The 18654-nt window shown below is 33.0% G+C and overlaps 1 protein-coding gene across 6 annotated transcripts in view; it reads left to right on the forward strand.

Annotated features, from left to right (window-relative positions):
- LOC106473294 (UMP-CMP kinase-like) overlaps positions 1 to 18654 on the forward strand; it is a 51390-nt gene that overhangs the window by 5118 nt on the left and 27618 nt on the right. For 4 of the 6 annotated variants that reach the window (XR_002613655.1, XR_002613654.1, XM_013933978.2 and 1 more), the window contains exons 3-7: positions 478 to 624; positions 2323 to 2460; positions 10026 to 10105; positions 12280 to 12376; positions 14523 to 14560. Coding sequence is in view for 3 of the 6 variants with exons in the window: in XM_013933978.2 (XP_013789432.2) it covers positions 478 to 624; positions 2323 to 2460; positions 10026 to 10105; positions 12280 to 12376; positions 14523 to 14560 (500 nt within the window). In the remaining 3 variants the exon portion in view is untranslated. Of the gene's footprint in view, positions 1 to 477; positions 625 to 2322; positions 2461 to 10025; positions 10106 to 12279; positions 12377 to 14522; positions 14561 to 18006; positions 18246 to 18654 lie in introns of all 6 variants that reach the window. The other 2 variants (XR_002613656.1, XM_022401758.1) reach the window with 2 other exon arrangements.

Consider the following 18654-nt stretch of genomic DNA (forward strand, 5'->3'; position numbering starts at 1 on the left):
ATATATATATATATATATTAAAACATATCTGTGTCAAAAACAAAAACTGTGTGAATCAATCTTGTTAGCAAATAGCGTAAATTAAATAAAATATCGGCATATTTCTAAACGCTAAATCCAGGGTACAGTTCAACTATTAAAACTTAAATTATTTAACGTAGCTTTGGATTATTTCAAATTCTCAATATGTAACATAATAATGTAATGTTAAATTGTTTAGATTTACAAAATGTGATGTTGAGCATTGTATAGGTTTAAAGGATATAATTTTGAACATTACTGTAACATAGAGGAATATGTATTAAACCTTTTATCTTGAATATTTGCATTTTTCAAGAGTATGTATAATTCATGATGAAATATTGGACATTGTTAGGCTTACTGAGGTATTTATTAAACTTTCAACCTTAAATATTATTTGTTTTATAGGGGTATGTTTAGTTCATCATGTTATGTTAACTCTGTTTAAGTTTACAGGAGTTTGGCTATGTTCATCTATCAGCTGGAGATCTTTTGAGAACAGAAAGAGATATTCCAGGATCTAGATATGGAGACCTCATTGAAAAACATATTCGGAATGGAACAATTGTACCTGTTGAAATTACCTGCAATCTGTTGCATGCTGTAAGCACTCTTAATTTTTTCTTCTATAACATAGAAGGAATGAAATTAAAGTACAAGTAAAATAAAATTTTTGTATGTAATGAAATAATCATTACATTTCCATATAATAGATTATAATTATTGTGATATGTTTTGTTTTTTGTTCAGTAATATCTATTAGTTCTACTCTGCTCTCCTCTTCCTGTTTTTGTCTCCAGGTTACAAAGTTTTCAGCTGAATGTTGATCATCAATACTTTCTCTGCTAGCTGTTGCCATGTTATTAATACAAAGAATGGAAGTACCTTCTTAAGTTGACTCATCCTTTGATCATTCAGTGTGATACTTAGACTGTTCTAAGTGTGTTACCTAGGAAAAATAATGAGGGTTGAACATAGTTGTAATTTGTTTGTTTAAAACAAATTATGTTATTACTATTAGTTAAATATAAGTATACATTGAAGTATTTATTGTGCATATTTATAAGGCATTTTGTTTTATGTATAACATCATGTGTAGAAAAACAATGCTATAGAAAATTGACAAAAAATATTAGATTATACAGAAATTGACTAAAGTTGCTAATCTTTCAACAAACAAACAGAAAAGCTGAGAGTTTGTACAGTTTTAAATATTGGTAAAGTTAGTTTACTGAAAGTAACAACACAAATTAAATATACCAAATACATTACAAAGAGAAAAAGGTTGATCTGTAAAATAAATTGAAATATTTATTCATAAAATCAGAATTTAAAGAGCACAACTTAAACAGTTTATGCATCTAGTTTGTCAGCAACTTCTAGATCAGTTCTTTCACCAGTTCAATAGGAATTCTGCATTGTCGGTATCCAGATTTTTACTCTTCTTTTTTGTTTTTCAAAAAGTGGTAGGGGAATGGAGACCTGTAATAGATTTCACCTGACTTAAACACTATCACATTGTGTTTCATTTGAAAGTGTACAATATGAGATTGTTATGAATGTTTCTTTGAAGAAACCAATAGATAACCAAAGTGGATTTGCAGGATGCCTATCTACATATCCCCATTTACTAGCCATTTCTGTTATTTTTCCCATTCTGTTTTGAGATTCTGTTTTATTAAAAAATTCTAAACATCATACCCACAGTGTTGCAGTACAGTTATTTGTGTGTTGCCTGAACAATAATGTACTAAAATGTTCAAAATATTATAAATAAAATTTAATAATCTAGCTATTTTTGAAATGCTATGTTTTTTATTTCAAACAGTAAAGTACTAAAAAAATATCTTTTTGGAAAGTATGTTAGTATCTTTATATATTTACAAAGGTACAAGTCTTCTTGATTTGAAGAGAAAATAGATATTTCCTATAATCTTTGAAAATAATTTTGCTACTTAATATTATTTATTGCTGTGAGTCCATAAAAAATGTCAGATCAAATGGTAGTAATATAACTAAAAATTCAAAACACAATATTAATGTAGTTCAGTGATAAGATCGAGAGCTTATAATGCTAAAATTCACGTATTGATCCATACAGTGGGCACAACACAGATAGCTTAACAACAAACAATTATTTTGTTAATCATTGTAGTAGATAACATTAACAATGTAAATGAAAATTTTGTTTTCTTACCTAAAAATATGGAAATATTTTTAAGATGGTTCTGAATGATAATAATAACATGATTTCATAATATAGAGAACAATGATCTGAATGATATTGATATAAAATAACAGGCAATGAACAACAGTAGAAAAGACAGGTTCCTTATTGATGGGTTTCCTCGTAATCAAGATAATTTAGAAGGTTGGAATCGTGAAATGGCAGCTAAAGTCAACTTACAGTTTGTTTTGTTCTTTGATTGTAATGAACAAGTAAGTTTTATGCTATCATATTTTTTTGATTTTGTCATGCAGCTCATACAAATGATTCCTCCAGAAACTTGTGGTTTAATGGAAACAAATCTTCTGAATCCAGCTGTCCACCTACTTGAATGTCTGCAGTTGGACCTAGCAATTTAAACCCACTTATATGACTTTAATAGTTGTATTATGGCTATATGTTTATGTGTTTGATTTTAATGTCAGCTTGAGTTTTGTAATTTGTGCATTTTCACGAATCTTAAGTTTCTGCTTATCATGACTCACTATCACCAAATTTCTGTTGTAGTAGTGTTAAAGTTGGTTAACCCCGTGCATGCAGGAGGGTTAAAGTGCTCATATCATAACCTTTTTTACAAAGTTACCTTGAAAATTTAATTAAGCTACCTTATTATTAAAGTATGTAAATAAACTTGCACAAAAATGTAGTTTATATTTCAAATTTATATGTTATTGAAGTTTTAATATAAAATTTTAAAAGGAAATATTTAAATAAATTCTCAATCTGCACTTTTCTGAGTCACATATGTAGTGGTGCTCAGACTTCTCATTTACAGTTACAAACACACACACTAAAAATATTGACAAGCTAGAATACGAAATGTCAACCTCTTATTGCTTCATTGTGTTATCACTATATTTGTTTGACCTACATGACATGCCCATCCTATCTCTTCTGTTTTTTAAGAAATGTCTGTAACTCTCTTTGACATTACTGCTGGATATGTTTATAACCAGTAAAAAGAACATATTCTGAACACAATTTTGTTTTAGTGGTAAAAGTCGATAGTTTGCAAGGAGAGTATCATATGGTTAGACTAAAGATGGTTACTTCTAGTAGTAATGGAAGTTTTTAACATGTTTAAAGATTGGTTAGATAAATTGTAGTAGTTTTGGGACATTCTATTCTAGTGCCTGATATATTTTTTTGTGTTTGAAAATGCATATTTGAAAGCTTCATGAATTTTTTAAACAACGGACATAGTGAGAAAAAATAGGCTAACTAAACCACGCACTGGAGCGCAAAAAGCCTCAAGGCTAAAGTATATGCTAATTCTGATACAATACCTTACCTCTTCTCACCGAATAGCTTTCCTTACTTTTGTGCTGCCCTCTATATGCACAGTATTTTGCTGGCCACTAGCCTTGACGCTTTTGCCTAAACCTACATGTTTCCACACGGCATTGCTGCATTGTTGCATGCAAATGAGCATGCGACAACCCCCCACCGATAGGAGTGCAACACAACCTTGTACCACAACTAACCTCCTCTATACTGATTGTTCAGTCATAAACTCTTGATCTGGCACTTGTGTTTAATGATGTCTTTTTTTTTTTGTCCTTTTAAACTTTTCAGATATAGGCATTTTCTTAGTGGAAGTATCTTCAACAACATTACATGTTGTGAAAGTATTTATTGTTGGATTTTCGTTTTCCATCGTTTTCTGCACCTACAGGTTTTGGGGCCTTACAATTCCAAATTATTATTTCATAAAAGTTGGTAACTTCCATGTGACCTGGACTTTTTTTTACCTGACATACCTCTGTTTGTGTTTCTCACTCGTGATGGAAGGGATTTTGCTGGATTTTTTCCTACCACCTATCTTTGCCTAGTCTTATATTCATGCTATCTTGAATCTACCCAAGCCTTTTTTTTCATAGTTTTGGGACTGAATTTCTTAGATATGTTTCTTTCCTTCACTTTGTAATTTGTTCTCTGCTTCTTACTTTTATGTTTTTTACTTCCTATCCAGATTTGCAAGTCCATCTTTGAATACTTTTCCTATTACTTTGGTGTATGCATGTCTCATTCTCTTTCCTTTGTTACCTCATATGAATAGGCAAATCTTCATGCTGTATTCCTCTTTCATTAACTCCTAAACTCTTGAGTTACTTTTTCAGACTTGGAGTTGAAATCTTCTGTCTTTTGTTCATATTTCTTAGGCTTAAGCTTTCCCACCTTTGTCTTACACTCTACCCTTTTCTGTTATTTTTCCTCCATTCACCTTCTTTCAATAGTAATCCACCATTCCCCTGAGGGGTTATCAGAAATTACTTGTTCACTTACTTTCTCTGTAGTGGTGTGTTTATCTTCCTTGGCCTTACCACTTCATATTTGACTGATCCGTTGTTAGAGTTTGTTAGAATGTGATGACCTTGGTACTGAAGTGATTTTTTTCCTCCTTTTTCTCCCATATGCCTTTGTCTGGCTCCTTTCATCTCCTTGTGTGATTTATACGTGTACTTGTTTCTATGGAGTCATATGTTGGGGCCGCATGTTAATGTTATACATTATCCTCAGGTGTTTACTGTCTTTCCTGTGCTCCTTCTTTGCCTCTCTCCCTGTCTCCTGTCCTCTTGCTTCCTCTTCTCTCCCTGTTGCCACTTACCATTTTTCTCTTCTCATCCATTCTTCCACTGCTCATTGACTTCAGTGCTATAAGTCTTGAAAGTAACTACCCTATAGACTCAGGGTTAGTTGGGACTGCTTAGTTTGGTTTCTAGACCGTAGCCCTCCATTTGTGGTCAATTATTGAGTATTACCTTACTATTTTTTTCTTACTCTCTTCCTTTGTCTCCAATTTCTGTTAGTTTCCCTTGTTTCTTGTCAGTGTCAAACTGTGGCAGTATTGGACATAAAGGCTAAAGTCGCTATTGAACAGGTTTCTCATCCAGGATTTTATTTCCATCTTTTCATGATTCCCAAAGAAGATTGGTCTCCAGTCTTAGATATTTCATGTGGTCCCATAGTTTCTCAACCTCCTTCAATTTACCATGAGGACTCTTCTCACTGTACGGTGGTCTTTTGCCCCAAGTCTTGGGATGACCAAGGGAGACATCTCCGATGCTTATTTTCTCATTTGATTCCATCCAAACAAGCCTCCTACAGCTGTCCCCTTCTCCTCCTTCAGGAGGTGGCATGTCTAGGTGGGTTGGTCAACCTGGAAAAGTCACATCTCACACCCATTTAGTTTTCATTCATTTTAGTGTTTTTCACTTCACATATCCCATTGGGTCACGATCATGTGATCATCTACAATGTACTCTGCATGATCACTGGATCCTTGCTTGGTCTCCCTTCTCCTCCACCATTCTCTTTCCTCCCTTACTCAAAGACTTCACCTGATGACTTGATACAGCCAATACCATAGAGGGTTCTTCTTGTCTGGGTCTCCATCTGTTTCCAGATACCTCCTTGATGATATGGGGGATATTTCCAGACACTCATATGGTCCCATGACATATCGTCAATTCATATCCATTTCTTAGAACTTTTGGTGGTACTTCAAGTTTTGGATAATTTTTTGATTCGTGGGTGTCTAGTGATGATAAATACAGTCTACTCTGCATTTGCTTCCTATATTAGTCACCAAGGAGACACTCATTCACACTCTCTTTTTCTACACACTTGACTTCCTTTTCTGAGCCCTTTTCTACCGGTATGTCTAATAGCTTGTTGTATTCTTAGTGCCCTGAATCTTGTTGCTGATCATCTTTCGAGGCTCAACAAGATACTACCTGTGGAGTAGTTCCTAGTTCCTCTGGTGTTTAAATGGTTGTGCTCCCATCTGGGCAGTCTTCTTCTAAATGTTTTTGCCTCTCATTTCAACACCATACTTCCCCTTTTCTGGTCCCTTGTTCCTCTTCCCTTAGCTTTAGTTGTAGATGCATTCAGCCAGGACTGGTCCAACCTTTTTTTCTATGCCTACCCTTCAATTTGTGTTCTCTCTCATTTGGGACACTCTGTTTTTAATTCCCATGATAGCTCTGTATGGCCTAGCTCAGCCATGGTTTCCTTTATTGAACCCTCTCTAATCCTCTTCTCCTCTTTTTTTACCTCTGTCATGCTCCCTGCTCCTTCAATCTCACTCCTCCCTCTCCTATCTGGCCGTGTTGGTCACTCTGATTTCACTTATGGGTTTTTTCCATTCCCTTGTAAGATATTCCAGACACTCTTCATCTATAGCCTTCCTTCTTCTTTATTTCATTCATTCTTCCTCCTTCCTTGTCAATCTGGGTTTCCCATTGTTATCAGGTGTTCTCCTTTGCTGTTCATTCTGTGCTCTTTTGTTCTTTTTGCCACATTCATCCGACAATCGTTCCTGATTGGGACCTGAATGCTGTTCTCCATGTCCTTAATACTTGTCTTTTTGTACCTTTAGTCTCTTGTTCCTTGTACCATGTTTTGCTTACGTTCTGTTTCTTACTTTTGCCTGTGGCCACAGAAGATCTGACATGTATGCCATTGCTGCTTCCTGTATCCTTTTCCATCATTCTTTTATTCTTTATTATTCTGCTCATGCTTTTCTTCCTTAAACGTTTGTGGCTCATGAAGGAGACTGCACGTGCACTCCTATTTCACTTCCTTCCATTTTTCACTTTTATTCTCATTCTGACCCATTTCATTTTCTCTGTCCCATCTGTGTGGTTTGTTGTTATTTAGCTTGCATGCTCCTTTTCACAGTTTATGCTCCTGTCTCTTAGTTCTTTGGAATTACTTATCTTCCTTAGATATTTCTCCCATTATCCTCATGGGATGGTTTCAGCAGCTCCTCGTTCTAGCCTATGCTTTATTGGATGTAGATCTAATTTGACTCTTTCAGGTCTTCTGTCACCACATCTGACACCTTACTCCCTCATCTGTTGGAGGAGATCATGCCGGCTGGCATGTGGACTGCCCCGTATACTTTCATCACACATTAACTTTTTCATCTGGCTTCTTCTTGTTCTTCAGGATATCAACTTCCTCCCATCACCATTCTACATACATCTTATTGGCTCTGACTGGGTAAGTTCTTTTTCATGTATCTTACCTTTAGAGGGGCCCATTTCTAGAGTTCAGTATCCTGCTGAGTGGCATTTGGTACTTGTCAAGGCATACTTAGGTTTAAATCTGCACCATGCGGCTATTCAGGTCTAAAATGCTTACTGATGACATGAGGTGTTCCACAAGACCACTGGAGGTTTGCTTGCAGTGTATTGCTTCTTAAATAATGCCTGATCCAGATGGTACTTACTCGTATGCTATCATGTGTAAAGAAATGTCGGGATTGCTGCCCATCCCACCAATCCTAGTTGAATATATTTGGACTGGTCAGCCTTTAAAAATAGGGTTTCATGGTCACACATTGCACAGTCTTAAGGTGTTGCATTCCTCCAGTGGAGTATGGGAATCCTTGCCACTCACCAGTTCCTAGCCACTGGGGTGATAAGCTATGGATATTCTTCCTGAGTGTGACCAATTGCACTCAGTAGAGACTAGGGTGTTGGTGTACTGTTAGTATAGATGGCGTAAACTCTCCTCCTATCTCGGAATTTATGAAAAATTCCTGCTGCGACCTGGTTTTGGACTGGAGATGATCCACCACATACAGTTCATCACTTTGGCTGCTTTTCCCTATCCTATTGCTGCCTAAGTGTCAGTTCCCAGGTGGTCTGGTCTGGTGTTGGGTTGGAACTGGACCAGCTAATATAAGTCGTCACTCATGTAGTTGATCAGGGCCCTCCTCCTACCATGGACTGGATGAAAAATTCCTGATGCTGCCTGGTTTTGGAATGAGGTTAAACCAGCACATTTGCTTTTTCCAATCCTACCATTGCCCAAAAGTTGGGTTCCCAGGTGGCCTGGTGTTGGATGTGTACAGGGACTAAACATATGAGTGCTGCTTAAGATAGCAGAATGGAAGTTACTTTTCCCTTCTGCTTTCTGCTCTGAAGGTGAAAATGGTTGGGATCCTCCTCCTCCTACTGCAGAACAGAGGAAACATACCTGATGCCAACTAGTTTTGAACTGGAGTTGACCTGCTATATATATATGGTTTGATACTTCCTAGTTACTCTCCACCATAAAGCGCATTCAATTTTCATATCGTCTTTCTGAACTTGCTTCTTTTCTACCCAACTTGGCAACACATTTCTTCAATACAGGCAAAGAGTATACCCTGGTACAGTCTTCCATGGTATAAACTGTCATGCTCAATGAGTTGTCTTTGGGCACCTTCCAAAAGGAGCTCATCTAGATAACTTTTGTACCAGTCCTTCCACCACTTCAATGTAGGATTATAGCTATTATGTGAGCATAGGTAAGGTATTATATTGGAAGTTAACATTTTTCAACACTAGAAATGTACTTACCTCTACTCACATTTCCTACCCATCCTCCGCACTTCTGATGCATCTCTTCTTGCCTAATTGCGAAGTGATGATTGAACAATCAGTATAGAGGGAGTCAGCTGTGCTAGGAGGGTGTGTTGCACTCCTATTGGTGGAGGGATGTCACATGCTCATATGCATGCTACAGCTCAGCAATACCACGTGGAAATGTGAGTTTAGGTGGAGGCCTCAAGGCTTGTGGCAAGCAAAAAATTGTGTATATAGAGGGCTATGTGAATGGAGATAAGTATCTATTAGAAGTACATTTTCGGTGTTGAAAATGTTAACATTTCTCGTTTTTTATGTATAGTGTTTTTTGTTTTGTTTTTAACAAAGTAACTAGAATTTAAAAATTAGAAACTTGTTAGATTAGATAAGAAAACAAATGAATAAAAACCTTGTGGTCTCTTCAAGGAATGCATATTGGCTTCACTCATGTGATGTAACTTATTAGTTTGTTTACCATAGGCTATCACTGGGTGATTTATTGCTTTGTTATGCTAGTTAAACACATTTAAAAAGAAAAAATTCAATGAAAACAGTAGTGAAATGCTAGAGGTCTGAAGCTGTTGGGATAAATAATTACAATTAACTGTTGAAATCTGTTGTCATTCATATTATTCAACTCTTCGTTTTACTGTACAATTATGATTTCACTATAGTTATTGTTAGATTAAAGGAAATAAGAGATAAAGTTTTACCAATATAAAAACTTGATTTTCATTTAAGAGGTTCTAGAGGTTATGCAAATGAAATATGAAAACTGTAAAAAAGTATTTTTATTCTTAGCATGAAAATCACCTTTCATACAGATGTACTCAGTAAAGATTTCATAAATTCACAGATAAATCTTTAGTAAAAATACATTATTAGAAAATATATAATGTTTATGTAGAATATACTTTTAAATGTTTACTAAAAGCTTGTCAAATTTTGTGAAGATAAATTTAGTACATTCAGAGTTATAATCTTTATAGTTTCATGGTTACATGATTATTACAAGGTCATATGGTTAAAACATGTCATGTATTGCATAGTAAATCTTCCAGTTTCTAAGGAACTTAAGAAAGGCCACTCGGAGGTTCTTGGAGGGTTTTTATTTTCACAAAGACTGTGTCTGCAGCTTAAAGAAATATTAAACAAAATGCTATATTCAGATTAAGGCTAGTTTGTTGATATGTTTTGCCCTCAAAGTTTCTCATTTTACATACTAATCATTATGTAAATCTGTTTATTTAAAACTATAATTGGGAAAACATGTTTAACACCTATACAGTATGATGTTTGAAATATTTATAAATATGTAACATTTTTTTCAATTGTGTCAATTTCTCTGTGTTACTATTAACTTTGTCTTTTTACATATTAGTACAGAAGATATGTATTGAAAGTTGTTGTGTTTGCAGGTATGTATTGATCGGTGTTTGAAGAGAGGTTCATCTGGAAGTGGTCGTTCAGATGATAATGAAGAAAGTTTGAAGAAAAGGTATTTTTTTTGTACAATATACTCTTGTAACTCAATATACTTCTCTTGTAACTCCTATGGGTATTAAATTTTGTTTATATCTAACATTATCAGTATAAAACAAGCAAATCAGGAATTTGTATCAGTTTTCTCCTCTAAATATGATAATAATCTTTTATCATGCTAAATATGTATGGAAACTTATAATTATCTTTATATTGTTCGTTAAAACTTAATGTTTATGCATCTAATATTTAAGTACAGTATCCAAATATACCTGTGAGTATGAATCATGTAGAATCAAATTTTAAACTTCTTGGTGTTGAACTTCTTAAGTTGATATTTGATTTTTGGAGCTATTAATGTTGTTACTCTATTGTGTAAGCTCCAGGTTATCTAGCACCTGATGGATATTCTTGACTTCAGGTATTGAAGTTTGCTTGATAGATTTATTATTTAGAAACATCTTTATTTATAATATAATTCATAGTAAATCTTGATTGTACTGTCATTGTAAAGGATTATCTTCAACCATTTATTTTGCTATGTGTGATATCTATTTTGAGATTTTCAACTATTGTTTCAATCATAATCTACAATTATTAATTCTTTTGTTAATGTGTTTTTACTGCATATTTATATTTACTTGGTTTGTTATTGGTGCATCTCTGTATTTTTTTATAATATTTCTGACATTTATACATATTCCTCACTTTGTCAGCTATCCTTCCACAGCATTAAGCTCTGTTTGACATTAAAACATGTTGCTGTCTGTGCCAGTTATTCCTCTGTACCACTGAACTTTATTGGACATTGAGGTACATCATGGACTGTTTGAAGTATTCCTTCACACAACTAAGCTATGTTTGACATAACTTTACATTACTGACTGTCCAAGTATATCTTCCACCATCCAGCTCTGTTTGGCAGTGATGCACATTGCTTACTTTTCCAGGTATCTCTCCACACTATGAAGCATTTTTTATATTGATGTGTATCACTTACTTTGTTCTTTTTCTTCTCCAGAATGATCCCAACTGTAGTATTGTGGGACCTACAGTATTATGTTAACAATAAGAGTAGAATCTGGTGTTGCTGTGCTTTTCTTTGCTTTCTTGATTATACCACCTTGTTTTTAAATTCTAAGTAACTTACAACTGAGAAACATTAACATACTTTGGCATTACCTGTTTCCAACTTAACAGTTGTGTCCTTATCCTGAGGAATGATCTCATGCATTTTACTTGTGGCTCCTGGAGAAAGTATTTACAATATGTAAACAACTGAGGATTAATTTCCTTTGTACTTTCACTGGTGTTCTAGATGAAGAGTGTCAGTGTGTCGCAGAATTAATAAGTATGTTCACTTCACCACTCTATAAACAAAAGCTGTCAGTCATTTCCTGATGTCTTGAATATTGTTCACTGTAATATGGTGATGGTATAAAACTAGGCCATTGGACAGTAAAGAAGAGCCAAGTCATAAGTCTCAAACACTGCATTTTGAACCTGGTGTTCAATTTGTTCATTAATTCAGTCAGGCTCTTCCACAGAGTAAATGCAATAGAGAATACATAAGTATAATGCTAGCTCTGACTTGGTTCTAATCCTCTTAAGAAACTGAAATACAGATTCCAGAAAGAAGTTACTTATGTCATTTTAATACCTCAGTAACTTCTTTCTGTTATCTTTTCCCTGCATTTCATTGTTCATTGCTAAAATTTTATTGGCATTGATACAGAAATGAAACCAATTAACAAAATTGAGATGTCAAATTAAGTGTGAAGTACAATTTGATAGTTTATGGCTTTGTGATATTTCCACTTAAATGTTTATGCAATTAATCTCTACATTACTTACAAAGTGACCTTCAATTTCAAAATGATAAGAAATAGAGAGTTTAAAACACATTTTTTGGCTGCCGGGTAAGTGACAAGTTCTTTGTTCAAATAACTATACACATTTTTTGACATGTGCAGCAGCAGCAGGGAAACATCATACTGGAAAGAACAAATTTAATACTCACTCATATAATCCCAGCACTTGTTGTTATACAAAACTTAAACTTTGTTGAATGTTCTTTTAATTACTGAAACTTAACATTTGATAGAAAACTAAACTCTCAGGCTTTAGAAATAATATTCTGATCTGCACAAAAACATTGTTGCTTTTTCTTAAAATATTTTTCTTATGTAGGTTTATTACATATTTCAAAGATACTCTGCCAATTGTTGATCACTATCAGAAACAAAACTTGGTTAGGAAAATTGATGCCAACAGTTCAGAAGATACGGTAAGATAATTTGTGTGAATATTAGTACAAGGTTTTTTAAAAGAATGAAAAAGTTGTTTATTGAAAAACATCATTAGGTTTTATGTACATTAAGTATTGTTGTTGCAAACCTCTGACCTTGTAATATTAAAGTCTACTATAATAGTATTCAGTTTTTGTCTATCCTGAAAATGTACTTGCACCTTACTATGTGCATGTGTGTGCACTTTTTCATGGACATAAATATACTTTATTAGACATTTGGTACAACAATATATTAAATTCTTATCCACTTTTTCAAAAATGTCTAATGTTAGGTTGTAGAATAACATTATAAGTTTATTTATTGATAGTATTAAGCACAATAAAGTTTAGCCCTAACTAAACTAAAGCAAAAAATCTATACAAGGTACGGGGTTAATGTATCTCTTTATCTTAATAAAGGCTTAACTAATGTTAGGCCTAAGAGATATGGGCTTTTAGATTTTGGTGTCTGAAATTATAATTATTTTGTATTATTCTAGAAATCCTGGAATTAAAGAAACATCATTGCAATAAAGATACTAATTTAACCACAAATGGTTTGCAGCCACTGTTAGTAACTCATAAAAGTCACCATATCTAAAACACAAACACTTTAAACATGGCAGGATAACTGTGAGACCTTTTAAAATACAAGTTTCATTTTTTGTTCAACTTATGAGTTATAACATAATAAAAACCACTACATAATATAACTGTTTAGATATGACCCCTGTAATCATTGACCAGAAAGCCACTTTTCATACATGTACCATAGTAGGCCTAATGATGTCATGCACGAGTCAACTTTGTTGAAAGAAATAGTGCAATAAAATATTGTCGAAAATATTAAAACTAATATAAATAGCAGTTATCAAACTCTTATTTTGTACATAAAACTTATCCATGTCCTCCTTTTACTAATCTATGTTCATCTGTTCACAGTCTCCACCTTTGCCTGAAGGGCTTTACAGGAAGCATGTTTATGTATTCTCTTGGTTTTCCAGTGATTGATCACTGTATAGAGAAATGTTTACATATCCTCCTTGTTATTCAGTGATCCATCACTGTACAGAGAAATGCATAGAGTAGTGTTCAGTGATTCATCTCTGTACAGAGTAACATTCAACATGTTTATGTATTCTTCTGGTTGTCCAGTGATTCATCATTGTACAAAGTAATGTTTGGCATGTTTATGTATTCTTGTGGTTGTTCAGTGATTCATCACTGTACAGAGTAATTTCACTATATTTACACATTGAATGATTGGCATACATTTAAGTTCATTTCCTAACAGCCATTCTCTCATGGACTGATTGTTCTCATATTTCTACTTGAAGTTTGAAGCTTTGGAAATGGTAATACAAATGCTTAGAAAAGAACAAGTTTTCTTGATTTAGTCATGATAGAGATAAAAAATCTCATCATCATCATCACAAAATTAAAATTTGTAAGTATTAAAAATATTTTAAAGAAGATTATAAGGAAACAATGGTAAAGATAAAATATTGCATATTAAACCAGTGAAAGAAATAAAGCAGAACAAGATAAAATATTTTCAAGATGAATACATTTTGCATTCTTTGTTAAGGAAAGAAAAAAAGTATTAAAAATCCTGTACTACAAAAAAAATTTTATTACCCAAATTGTTTACTCATTCAGTATAGTTATGTTTTTTATCTCCAACTTTTTGGGGTGCATAATGCAACAATCAGGCATCTGGCATGGTACATATTACAAAACAGATGCTTATGTCATGAATGGAATATTTACAGATATCTACAATGTAACTTCTGTTGTGTCTTGATGTTTTATTATTGTATGTCTAATTATTAAAGCATGAGAATAATAGTTTTAGTTAAGTTATATTCAAATTGATAACTTAAAATTAAAAAATAAATGCAAAATGTATTTGGGATTCTCTAATCCTTGAGCTATTAGATGGCTTCATGTGACAGAAGATATACAGTTTCCAAAATTTTCAAGACTACATCTGAATAAATAAAAAAAAACATCTGCTTAATCTTAATTTTTGAGGATAAAATTATCTGAAATATTTTTACTGTTTATATAAAAAGTATGTGAGATATTTTCATGAAACTACATTAAATTAATATATTCTTGTGTTTACCATCTTTGATTTCAGGTATTTGAAGAGGTGAAAAAATGCTTCAAAGAAGTCATGTGAGAGAAAATAATTTATATTTTGAATCGTTAATTAATACTGACTGTGGTTTATGAAAACCATGTGTTACTGTTAAGTTAATAAACTTAAGTTTTCTTGTATAATGATGCTTGTAATATTATGTATGCTGAGTTTTAAGTGTAAAAAGGTGATTTTATAATTTATTTTACCAAAGCATCATGTTCATGTATAATAGCAAAAAGGTTTTAAGCAACTTTTCAGTATGTATATTTTTGGTATTATTTTCCAGTTTTTAAAAGCTTAATTAAAGTTCTAGTTGTTTAACATTTTGAAGTACAGTATTTCTGAGTTGTTAGGTTTAAATCTGTTATGTATCAGGTAACTACATATAAGTTTGACATGTAAAGTACTCTTCACATTTTGTTTACTCCGAACTTGGAAATTTTACTCTTACATTATATTGCAATACTTTGACACTGTAGTGTAGCTTACAGTGTCAAGGTCCTTTTATAAAAACTAAAAATACAACAGGCCTCCCATTTCAATTTTATCAAAATGTAGGTCATGTTTTATAAATATGTTTTTTGTAGGTTGTTAAGAAACAAAAGTATATATGTGTTTTCTGGCAAAGTTTTTTTTGGCTCTAAATAACTTTTTCAACCTGAACTAAATATATTACACACTATAGTATTGAAAATAAAAAAAAAACTTTTGTAACCAGATGTAAATGCCAATGAGATGATTTTCTTGGTAGCATCAAGTAAAGTCAGCAAACAGCTTTCCATATTTCAAAGAGTTTATCTATAACCCTCGTTCATCTTCATGATAATTTCTTCTTGTTATAGACAGCATGAGAAAACAGTACACGTCTAGTGCTTAGTAATCTTATTTGTACACATCAAGTCTCTTGCAGAATGCATTGTGAACATTATGGACACAGCAAAACCCCACATAAACCAGACTTTTGTCACCTTCATCTTCACTGCTTCGTAAGTTTTATTTTAATCGGGTTATTAATTTAATGAAATGATTAAAAGTTTCTAACAATAGATTGAACTCCAACAATGTATTTTGGATTGAATTTTTGGGAAATATATGCCCAAACATAAAACTCAATACATATAACTTGCACATGTCCTGCTGATTCACTAAAATAACAAACCAAAAGGCCACTTGGAGATTGGTGGTTTTGTCAAAACATAGGATATACCATATGCTAGGGTCTTAACTGATTTCACTGGCAATCTATTTGATAAAGTAGGGACCCAGTACTTCTCCAGGAATGTAGAGAAGCTTAAAGCTCCCCAGCTTGAAGCTTTTAGCAATATTGCTAGTGGGAAACATGACACAAAATATATCACAAATATCTCCACAAGAAGAAAACAAGTAATTTTCACAGCTAACTTTTAAAGCCCAGTATATTTCAGCTGTTAACTTCATATCTATACTGGTCATCAACTTCAATTTGAGTTTTGCCATGGCTTTTGCTGATTAGGTACAAGTCCCCTGAGTAAGAGGAAGTAGGGTTGCTTGACAGTATCGATGGTTCAGATAACAAAGTTCCTGCAGCTTTCTAATGATCAAACTTAAGACTTTTTAAGGCCATTATTTAAAAAAATTGAAGACCTATTTCAGTGAAAAATTGCATTACCTGAAAATAGTGCAAATTATTAGTTATAACAAATCATTCAGGTACCATCTTCACTGAAATAGGTCTTAAAATTTTCAAAAGATTGCCCTTAAAAAGTCTTAAATTTGATCATTAGAAAACTGTAAGAACCTTAAAATAGTGAAAATTATAGATAATAATGAATCATTCAGGTACCATCTTCAAATTATTTATTGAAACGTTTCAAGCATATACATTGTCAGAAATGTGTTAACTGATGAAGGCTTCCCATTAACTAAAATGACAAATTTCATAAAATTTTTGTTAGAAAAGTAAAATAACATATCAAAAGTCTTTGTATGAATCTAAAGTTAATATGGTCCATAGACTGCTTTCTGTGTGTATGAAATCTACAAGTGACTCGGTACTTCAGTCTTGTTTTCCAGTTCACATCTAAAGTCTTTAACTAAGGTAACTTTTTCTTCATTCTCCTTCTCATGGTGTCGAAATTGATGATTAGTTTTGCCATATGGGTCCCTGTCTTTCCCTCTACTTATTTAGCAATTTTGCTAGTATTACATGATAAACTTTTATGTACAAAGTTCAGTCTTCTCTTCTTTTTAAGTATTTAAAGTTCTTCTTCCACATGCTTCCCCTCTTGACCTTGTTCTGCCATTTTCTATACCTTGTCCTTGCAGTGGCTGCAAAGTTCAAGAGCTCCTTGTTAATGTGTACTGTGGAGATTTCTCTAAATATGTTGACATAGTCATAGACTAATCTGTGTGCTTTTACAGTATTCTCCTGAACATTACATACCTATTCTTTTTGATTGAGAGCCTTTGTTCTACTGTTGCTTGCCCACACGATAGGAGAAGCAACTTCCTACAGATGTTCCACAGTTCAAGGTAGGCTTTGTTCATCAGACATTGCACTAGGGTCTGAAATGTTGAATGCCTAGTAGCCAGCCCCATCCTTGGCTTCTGCATCTAGGAAATAACTGTACTGCTGAATGACTTCATCACCTGTAATGAAATCAGGTGTTAAAATGAAATTTGTTGCAAAATCACATGTACTGAATTCTTAGTGCTCATGAAAGTGTTCATTTGTTATGCCATAAATGAATCTTGTGACTTATCATTTACACAATAGTTAAGAACTAAGTACATATAAACAATTAACAAACTTACAGAAATGCCTCCTGCCAACTGATTGTCATAAACTAGCCTTGAATGATTCTCTGGGCACATTAATGGGATCTAAGCTGCTCATCTATCACACAATTTGATACTTAAGAAGCGACTTATTCAATTGATAAACCTTTCTACAGTCATTTTTGAAGTGCATGGTTGTGAGCTGGGCAATAATGTTGTTTCTGAAAAGCTTCTATCAGAAATTAATATATAAAAAAATTTTCAAAGCATAACTACATAAATACACCCACTTTTGTGCTATCACTGAAATACCTTATGACATGAACCATATATAGGTAAACAGCATATTAAATCAACAATACAAACTTACATAATAATAATAATATTCATTTTAATATTTATAATTTCTTACTACAGTTACCTTCAAAACAGATTCAGCTCCTTGGCAATATCCACATCATGTGATTGACCCAGATCTTTGTGTTTGTTACATCAGTCTTGCTTAGTTTTTCAGAAGGCTCAAGATGTTTCTTTTTTATGAAATTCTCGAGCAAACTCTGAAGAGAAAAAGTAAGGAATATTTCAAAATAGCTAGCAGTTGTTAAAATGCATTTTATATCTACTCTAATAACTGAACCTATGCATAATTATATCTGAATAAATGTTAACATCTTTGTGATTATTAATATTTATTATACACATAAATTATATTTACCTTGGCCAGTTCTGTGAGATCTCTGTGAAAGTCCTAGACAAAGCCATAAAGAAAGGAAGCTTAGCAATGATCAAGGGACCTTTGTGAATTGCATCAGCAGAATCATATGATGCAGTATGATTATTGGAAAGTTTCTTGATGCTGACTGCTTCAAGATTCTTCTTAATACTGGCCTAAATTTTGATTGTTGTCTCTGCAATGGGCAGATTCTCAATCCACAGAAGGGGAGAAAGAACAGTGACAATTTGGTAAGCAGGTGTGTCAGGATTTAAAGATATAAGTATTATTGGTATATCTTTCGTTTTTGACAGTTTTCAAATAGAAAGGCTTTTAGTTATATTTCTTAATAGTATAAACATATACTATGTTGTTAATAAAACTTTGAGGACAGCTGTTAAGTGGATTATTTTATTTTTAGAAAATTTATTACAATGTTTCGACCACTTGTGTGGTCATCATCAGGTAAATTTATGATATAGTGTTAAGTATTAGTAATTACTCAAGCATTTGTTCCAATTTAGAATAAATATAAAGAGACACCTATATTTGATTTAAATTACGTTTTAAATCACGGATAATTAACGCTTCTTTAATTTCTCTTCTATTTATATTGTTTTCTTTACATAATATTTTGAAGTTGTTTTAATTGGATGTTGA

The sequence above is a fragment of the Limulus polyphemus genome, unplaced genomic scaffold (assembly GCF_000517525.1).
Source record: "Limulus polyphemus unplaced genomic scaffold, Limulus_polyphemus-2.1.2 Scaffold6050, whole genome shotgun sequence".
NCBI lineage: Eukaryota > Metazoa > Arthropoda > Merostomata > Xiphosura > Limulidae > Limulus > Limulus polyphemus.